The 9,262-nt window shown below is 49.0% G+C and overlaps 1 protein-coding gene and 1 pseudogene across 1 annotated transcript; one reads left to right on the forward strand and one right to left on the reverse strand.

The window, feature by feature from the left end:
- The first annotated feature begins 879 nt into the window (after positions 1-879).
- NEF1 (no exine formation 1) lies at positions 880-4,729 on the forward strand. Its single transcript, XM_087525358.1, has one exon. It carries the CDS (start codon positions 1,057-1,059, stop codon positions 4,441-4,443), a length of 3,387 nt encoding a protein of 1,128 aa, XP_087381484.1. The 5' UTR covers positions 880-1,056; the 3' UTR covers positions 4,444-4,729.
- A 1,428-nt stretch (positions 4,730-6,157) lies between these two features.
- Positions 6,158-8,249, reverse strand: LOC147967726 (aspartic proteinase CDR1-like; annotated as a pseudogene).
- Between the last annotated feature and the right edge of the window lie 1,013 nt (positions 8,250-9,262).

Below are 9,262 nucleotides of genomic sequence, written 5' to 3' on the forward strand. Positions count from 1 at the left end.
TTTTCCTGCACGGGTTCGAGGAGTTCGGGAAAGTCCACCGGGCCATATATAGGGGTGTGACGTGATCCAAATAGTTATTCTAATCCCGAGTTAGAGACTTGAGAGAGCTTAGCTCATCTACCAACCTATGTGGAATCCCTCCATGTTAGAGTAGAACCTTCCACGGTTACAGAGGCCTCTATCTTGGAGAAGAATCCGTTCGTAGGATTATTAAAACCTTCATTTTTTTTAGATTTGAAGATCTATCTACATCTCAAGACTCATCTCTCCTAAAGGTTGTATTCATGTGTATCTTGTATTGACCTTATGGTATGCGGAGTATCTTCGTGTGAATCTTGTATTGAGTGTTTTATCTTGATTTTCCCTTGTGTTCTTTGTGTTCCCTCTCAAATCCACCTCCAATTCGTGAAGTTCAGGCCACCAATAGGGTTTGCCCTATATCAACGTGTCTATAGATTTGATCCATCCAAACTACAGTTTTCTTCATCGACGATGATTGCTGCTCTGGTGCACTTGTCCCGTGGGGTCTTAACACGATGACTTTCTAACTATCTAGTACAACAAAGTTCTCCCAGCTCCGGCGAGCGAGGGACGATGATGGGGGCACACCTTCAACTCGCTCCAGTGACTGTAGTTGTCGCTAGCTGGCATGTGAAACTGGATATAATCATTGTTACTTCTTGTGTTCTGTCACCGAAGTTGATGAACAAATCAGAAGTTTTCGATAAAAAATAACCTTGCGGTTAGAGGACCATGAAATCTTTTTTAAGAGAGGTTTGGGTCTAAATAATAAAATCTAAGCATCCGTGGCAGTACAAAGTACAGACGAGGACTCGAAAGGAAAGAAAACACAAGCCAGTCCCTAGGCTCTGCGCGGAGGGCCCTGAAACGAGAAATGGGATGAAAATCAGGTCCACATCGCTCCTTCCCCACTTTCAGATCTGCTCCTCGCCGATCTGGGCCATCCTGTCGCCGTCTTCTTCCTCCCCGGCCGATGTTTCCCAAACCATAGCCCCCGCAAAACCCTAGATCCCGGCCCCCGTCGCCGCCGCCGCCATGGATCCCTCCGGATCCAGCTCCCGCCACGGGCGCCTCCTCATCTCGCCGTCGGTGTCAACCCCGACCTTCTCCTCCACCCGCGGCCCGTCCTCGTCCCCCTCGCCGCACCACGACCGCCGCAACTCCACCTCCTCCCCGAAGCCCCTCCTCCCCTTCCCGCCCCCCGCCTCCAGGCCGCACTCGTCCGGCTCGGCCGCCGGGCCCCGCGCCGCCGCGTCCGCCTCGCTCCCGGGCTTCGCGCACAACGCGCGCATCGCGGCGGCGCTCGCGCCCGCCGCGGCCTTCCTCCTCGACCTCGGCGGGGCCCCCGTCCTCGCCGTCCTCGCCGTCGGGCTCGCCGCCGCCTATGCCCTCGACGCGCTGCGGCTCCGGCAGGGCGCCTTCTTCACTGTGTGGGCGGCGCTGCTCGCCGCCGACGTGGCCTTCTTCTTCTCGGCGTCCCTCTCGTCCGCCGCCGCCGCCTCGCTGCCCCTCACCGTCCTCGCGCTGCTCCTCTGCGCGGAGACCTCCTTCCTCATAGGCGTCTGGGCGTCGCTCCAGTTCCGCTGGATCCAGCTTGAGAACCCTACCATCGTTGCGGCGCTCGAGCGGCTCCTCTTTGCGTGCGTGCCTATCGCCGCATCTGCAGTCTTCACATGGGCAGTTGTGTCCGCAGTCGGGATGGCCAATGCTTCCTACTACCTTGCCACATTTGCCATGCTCTTCTATTGGCTCTTCTCCGTACCCCGCACTTCCAGCTTCAAGAACCGAAAACAGGACGCTCCATTGCAGGACAGTGATGGCATTCTTGGCCCCTTGGAGAGCTGCGTGCATGCGTTATATCTGCTGTTTGTGCCAGTGCTGTTCCATGCTGCATCCAACCACACCACACTCTTCGCATCATGGGCCAATGTTTGTGATCTTCTGCTGCTGTTCTTCGTACCATTCTTGTTCCTGCTCTATGCGTCCACTCGTGGTTCACTGTGGTGGATTACCAGGGATACACGCACAATGGATCAAATAAGGATGGCGAATGGCTTGGTTGCACTTGTTATAGTGGTGCTCTGCCTGGAGGTCCGAGTTGTATTTCACGCTTTTGGAAGGTACATTCATGCTCCCCCGCCGCTGAATTACCTGCTTGTGACTGTCACGATGCTTGGTGGTGCTTTGGGTCTGGCTGCGCATGCTGCTGGCAAGGTTGGAGATGCAGTTAGCTCGGTGGCGTTTATGGGGTTGGCAGTGCTTGTCAGTGGAGCAGGTGCCGTAGTCATTGGTTTTCCGCTTGTGTTCCTTCCACTCCCAATGATGTCTGGTTATTATGTGGCAAGGTTCTTTACTAAGAAAAGCCTGTCATCATACTTCACCTTTGTGGGAATATCAAGCTTGATGGTCCTTTGGTTTGTAGTGCATAACTATTGGGATCTAAATATTTGGGTTGCTGGCATGCCATTGAAATCGTTTACCAAGTACATTGTTGCAGCTGTAATCATGGCAATGGCTGTTCCTGGTTTGGCACTTCTCCCTGCAAAACTGCGCTTTCTTGTGGAACTTGGTCTTATTGGTCATGCACTGTTGTTATGCTACATTGAGAACCGACTCTTCAACTATGCTGCCATGTATTACTTTGGGTTTGAGGACGATATCATTTATCCAAGTTATATGGTTTTGATCACAACATTTTTTGGATTGGCTCTTGTAAGAAGATTATCTGTTGACCAGAGAGTTGGGCACAAAGCCGCTTGGATCTTGACTTGTCTCTATTCTTCAAAGTTATCTATGTTGTTTATCACATCTAGATCGGTGGTATGGGTTTCAGCCGTTCTGCTACTTGCTGTCACACCCCCTGTACTTCTTTACAGGGACAAGTCCAAAGGGGGGGCTCCAAGGATGAAGATCTGGCAAGCTTATTTTCATGCATCTGTAGTAGCCTTTTCTGCATGGCTCTGCCGGGAAACAGTTTTTGAAGCTTTACAGTGGTGGAACGGAAGGCCTCCTTCAGATGGTCTGCTTTTGGGGTCATATATTTTGTTGTCTGGTGTTGCTTGCATCCCAATAGTGGCGCTCCATTTCCCTCATGCTCAGTCAGCAAAGAGATTCCTGGTGCTTGTTGTGGCCACAGGGCTTCTTTTCGTTATTATGCAGCCTCCTGTTAAACTGTCATGGGTATACCGGTCGGAGCTGATCAGAGCAGCACATTTATCTGATGATGACACGTCAATATATGGTTTTGTAGCATCCAAGCCCACATGGCCATCATGGCTGCTCATAGCAGCAGTGGTACTTACATTAGCAGCTGCTACATCTATCATCCCAGTGAAGTATATTGTTGAGTTGAGGGCTTTGTATGCAGTGGGAGTTGGAATTACACTAGGCATCTACATATCTGTCCAGTACTTCTTCCAAGCAGTTGTTCTGTATCCTCTTCTTGTTGCGACAATTGTCTGTGCTGCAGTCTTTATAGTATTCACGCATCTCCCATCTGAGTCCAGCACAAGGGTTTTGCCATGGGTGTTTTCTTTGTTAGTAGCTTTGTTCCCAGTCACCTACCTGCTGGAAGGACAGTTAAGGGCCAACAGTTTTGCAGAAGAGGATGAAGCAGAGAAGTTCACCAACATGTTGGCTATAGAAGGGGCTAGAATGTCGCTTTTGGGTCTCTATGCTGCTATATTTATGATCATTGCACTAGAAATTAAGTTTGAACTGGCTTTGCTGTTGCATGATAAAGCCACAGATGTTACACATGGTGTATCTGGTGGTCGGGGCTCTGCATTTCCACCCAAAGCAAGGCTACTGCAGCAACGGAGATCTCATGCTGCGCCAACTTTCACCATCAAGAGATTGGCAGCTGAAGCAGCTTGGATGCCTGCGATCGGCAACTTATCTACGGTTTTGTGCTTCATCATCTGCCTTGTTCTCAACGTAACACTTACTGGTGGCTCGAACCGTGCTATTTTCTTCCTAGCGCCCATCCTTCTACTTTTGAACCAGGATTCAGACATCGTTGCAGGATTCGGTGACAGACAGCGTTACTTCCCTGTGACAATTTCTATTTCTGGGTATTTGCTATTGGCATCATTGTATAAGATATGGGAGGAGGCTTGGCCTGGCGCTGGCAGTGGAGGATGGGCTCTTGATATTGGGGGCTCAGTTTGGCTCTATGCTGTGAAAAATGTTGCTCTGCTCGTGCTCACGCTACCCAATCACATACTCTTCAATCGGTTCATGTGGGACTATGTCAGGCAGACCGATTCAAAGCTACTTCTGACACTGCCTCTCAACCTGCCATCGATTATAATGACAGATGTACTTTCTGTGCGGGTTTTAGGGCTGTTGGGAGCTATTTATTCTCTAGCACAGTACCTGATATCAAGGCGGATAAGAATTGCTGGGATGAAATATATTTGAGGTAAATCTTGTGTTCCTTGGCGCAACTGCTGTCAGTCGAGTCTTCAACTTCCTGAAGCAGATCCTTGTGGTAGAGAGAATCAGAGAAACAATGCTCGATGGTAATCACTTTTGTACTGGATGATTGTTATACTGGTTTACCCTTGAGGTGTTGTACTGTAGATGTTTTGCACAGGACATAAAATGCATCACCATGGGTCCTTTACTATGGGCTTGTAGCAAGAAAGAAAAGAATTGCTGTTTTTCACTTGACTAATTTTAATGCGTTTTCAGTCGAATTTTTAAATCGGCGGATCAGGTGCTAAGATTTGCGCTGAGAGTGGTCTTTTTGTAGCTGGGCGCGCGTGTCTTTTCGGGCCGCCTGTTTACCACCCGTTAGCTTTTCCCCTCCTTTCTTTTCCGCTGTTGTTTTGAATTTTCTTTTCGGCCCGGTTCAGCCTTTTCTATCCCATTTCACAAGGCGCTAGATCGAGTCACTGTTTGAGCGGAAGGGAGAGAGAGATAGAGGAGGGAGAGGCCCTTCCTTGGTGATTTGTTTGGCGATGTCCATGGTGATTGGGAGCTCTCCCTCTATTTCTGCCTGAGGTCTAACGCTATGAGTGCTGTGGATTCGGTTCCTGTGGAGTGGTTTGACCCCCCTTTTGTCTAGATTTTTCCTTTGGATGTTGCTGCTTGTGTTCTGTTGTTCTTTATCTAGTTCTCCGATTTGTTGACTGGGTTCCTATCCCGTCCGCAATATCCAGGGTTTGTGTGAATGTAGGTTTGTGATTTTCCCATGGCTAGCTTTTGATTTGTTTGTTTCCTGGTTCTGTAGGTTTTGCTATGACTATTTTGGGGATTCTTGGCATATGTTATTTAGGATTCTGGTGAGGTAGAGTTGAGCTCGTTGTGTTTATTTCTGTTTCATTTTTGTTTTTCAGAAAGTTAAATGTTTGAAAAGGAAGCTTACCAGTGCTGGTGCTAGGAATAGGTAGGAATGTGGTATATGTTTCGGTCTCTTGATAGTTCTGCTCCTCTATACTCCCTCCGTAAACCAATATAAGAGTGTTCAGATCACTACTTTAGTGATCTAAATGCTCTTATATTAGTTTACAGAGGGAGTACTTATTAGTGCTGTTTCTGATATGCATTTTCTTACTGTTGCTATTTATTTTGTATTGCACTAACCATCCCTGGTATTGTTAAAAGAAAACTCTGTTGAGCCGTGTCTTGCACTAACCATCCCTTAGAGGGTATTGTTAAAAGATCCTCGATTCCTATAACAATATCAATGTTGTAGTGACTTGATGGAAGCCCAGAGTCTTTAGTTGATCCAGTATATGGGATGTATATCCCATTCTGGAATTTCATGTTAGCTCTCGGTACATATGAAACTAACAACACATCAATAACAAGCCACCGGGAAGACGCAAAGTTCTGTACTTGTATTACTGATGTCACAGTAGTTATTTACAGTAGTATAGTACCTGGAGATACTACAGGTCATGTTGTGAAATGTATGTTGGGTAATAAGAATTTTTTGCTTGTCATTTCTGTTTTTCTTGTGTAGTAAATTTATAGCTTGCTGCTAGTAATCTTCTAGAGCTAATTCTTTGTGTTCTTTCCATTGAACTAGAGTTATTCCCTCCGTAAAGAAATATAAGAGCGTTTAGATCACTAACGCTCTTATATTTCTTTACGTAGGGAGTACATTTCTAATGAATTATGGTGTTTAATGTGCGTAGAATCACCTTGGGGTGAACAACAATTTCAGCCTTAGTGTATATGAATTTCATCTCAGTGTTTGTTTGTTGGAATTTCATTTGTTAGCACTGTAAGTTTGAAGTCTACTGGAAATAACTTCAAGTTTCAGCTGGCCCTTCACTTAGATTGTTTCCTGGTCTCTTTGCTTCCCTTCTTTTGGATTTGATTTCTTGATCTGCTACCTTTTTCTTATCCTGCTTCTGTTTGTTATTACTCCACCTTGTATTTTCAGTCAAAAGAGAAAATGTCCAATAGACGCCTTCAAAAAAAGAAAAAGAAAATGTCCAATAGACACTCGTGGTAGGTAGCTGTCGTTCAACATCGGTGATTATTAGTGACCCTAACGTCGTGATTATTACTACCCGGCGATTAGCTTTAGCTGCCTACACAACGGCGGGAGGGGAGGGGTAAGATTTTGCGCAGTCGGCAGCGGCGAAGGTGATGGTGCGCTTGTCCAGGTCGTAGCCGACGTGCATGTTCTGCTGCATGATGTTGCCGATCGCCGCCACCGGCCGCTCAGGCGTCACCGGCGCCATGGCCAAGCACACGGTCCGCAGCAGAAGGTCCACGAACACGTTCTCCGCCTTGAGCGTCACCAAGGCGCCCCCGCCCAGCTCCAACGTCACGTCCGGGAACACCTTGTCCAGCACCTCTAGACCGCCCGCCTCGTAGCACAGCGAGAACTCCGGCTTCGGCGACTGCTTGCGAGGGAGCTTGATGCTCCGGGCGAGCGCCTCCACGATGGGGTCCAGCAGCTCCTTGTCGAGGTACGCCAGCACCGTCCCGGAGTCGACAATGACCGGGGACCGGCTCGGCAGCTTGACGATCGTGTTCCCGACCCGGAGGGCCACGATCTCGACGGTGTAGAAAGCCCCCACGGCGGAGGAGTGCTGCACCATCGGCGTGGTGACCGCGCCCGGCTCCGTCACGGCGGCACGGGCGCCGAAGTTGAGCGCGGAGGACACGTCGCTGAAGAAGGGCGCCAGGCAGTAGGAGAACCTCCGGCCGAGCGACGTCGCGGCGCCGATCTGGTTGATGAGGGAGGATTCCGCGTCGGCGAGGCCGACAATGCCGTTGCCGGCGAAGTGGACGGTGGTGGCGCAGCCGAAGGTGACTCTGGGCACCTGCAGCTGCGGACGCTCGCGGCACCCCGTGCAGCCGCCGGGAGCGTCGTCGAAGGTGAAGGTCTCGTGGCGACGAGGCCACTGCTGCTGGAGCCGTCGAGGTACGAGTAGGTGTACTGGCAGAAGGAGGCGGCGTCGCAGGAGGTGCCGGGGACCGAGCGGCACGGGTCGGACTGGCAGCCCACGCGGCCGTAGGTCGACGACGAGGAGAGGTCGAACACGCTGCTCCGTCCGCCGGCTTCTGCCGGCGGTGGCGGTGCCGGAGAAGCAGAACCGTTGTTGCACCTGAGCCACACGAGGTCGCTGCCGGAGTCGACGAGGGCGAGCATCCGGGTGCGCGGCGAGCCGATGTTGACGTGCATGAAGTACTCGAACGAGCCTGACACCACCTCCGACACCGCGCCGTCAGGGTCAGGAGAGTCTGAACCTGAGCCGGCGTACGAGCGCCACACGGCGGCAAGCCGGCGGGCCTGCGGGGTGAGCGACGCGTCGTGGAACGGCGACCCGGGGGAGTCCCGGTGGGTGAGCTCCACGCTGAACCCGCCGCCGGTGCACCCACACAGCAGCGGCGTCAGGATCAGGACGAGGCCAAGGAGCAAAAGTGCGCCACACATGGTGCACGCCATTGACTGTTAATAATTTTTCTAAGTTCCTACCTCCATCTTCTTCTCAGGGCAGTTTTAATACTGGGTGACAAATGTGGTAAGTAAGGATTTGACAGGAAATTGCAGATTTGATTGGCGAGAAATTAGCGGTATACTTTTTTTAACAGTTTTGCTAAAGCACATCTAGATGTGTCATAAGTATTGCACATCTAAGTCCTATATCATTGATCTTACGTTGATGCTACAAGATGATTAGTAATTAGGAATTTATGATGATGCAGGTGATCAAATGCTCTTTTTTTCCCGTCGGATTGTTTTTTTGGAATCAACATTAAACCTATCAGAAATGGCAATTGAACTGATTTTTTTATGAAAAAAATTATCATGGCTAGCTTCATTAATCTCGGAACAAAATTACATCGTCCAAAGCGTAGTGACCAAACAGTCCGTGGGCTCGCCAGCCTAACTCATCGAAGACTTATTACAATAACTAAATTTTGCTACCACATGCGCCATGTGATTTGCATCACGAAAAGAAATGATCTTCCCAGTCAAATAATGTATTACTTTGATAAATCGTAGTGATAGCTTAGCTAATTTTACTCGGAATGAGGGAAGAACCATGACTTGATTAGGTTGTGGTCCAGATTTTTTCTTTAGAGCTAAATGCTATTGATTGTAAGGATTTGAATATTTGAATAATACAATTGTTTCACCCGCAAAGAAGAAGAAGAAGCTACATCTATGCACTCTGTAACAACTACTGATGCTGCATCCCACCACTGAGATTGTCCATCACCGAAGTTTATGACGCTAAGTGAGTCGGACTCAGCTTCAACTTTATGAAAACCCATAGCATTAGCAAAGTGAAGCCCATCTCTCATCGTCGTTGCTTCAGTAATAGCTACACATCTGGAGCAAACTGAATAGACTTGCATTGAGCTGCCAAGAATGTACCTCTTTCCATCTCTTAATATAGTTGCCGTTGACCCTCTTCCTTCATCAATGAACACTGCTGCATCAACATTTAATTTAAGAATCTTGGGTCAGGTTTCATCCATATATTCATACCTTTCGGAATGCTTCAATGACAAGATCTCCGAAAATTGCTCTCAATGTTTGGAACAAATATTGGCCACCGAAACGAAGGAGGGTATGGTTCATTATGAGTGAGTTGGCGCCTGATCTATCGCAAATACCAGCACCCAAGTACAAGAGGTCGCTTCACCACTAGACTTGCATAATCTACAACTGAGATCCAGGTTGAAGTAAAAGATGTTCCATTATAACAGAGCCAGAATGATTGACCATAGTAGCCGAGTCTATTATATCCATCATCCTCAGTCG

The sequence above is a fragment of the Triticum urartu genome, chromosome 5A (genome assembly GCF_056163025.1).
Source record: "Triticum urartu cultivar PI428250 chromosome 5A, HENAU_Tu73, whole genome shotgun sequence".
NCBI lineage: Eukaryota > Viridiplantae > Streptophyta > Magnoliopsida > Poales > Poaceae > Triticum > Triticum urartu.

Excerpts from the sequence above, each read along its gene's own strand:
- NEF1 (XM_087525358.1), top strand. The coding sequence starts at position 1,057 with ATGGATCCCTCCGGATCCAGCTCCCGCCACGGGCGCCTCCTCATCTCG.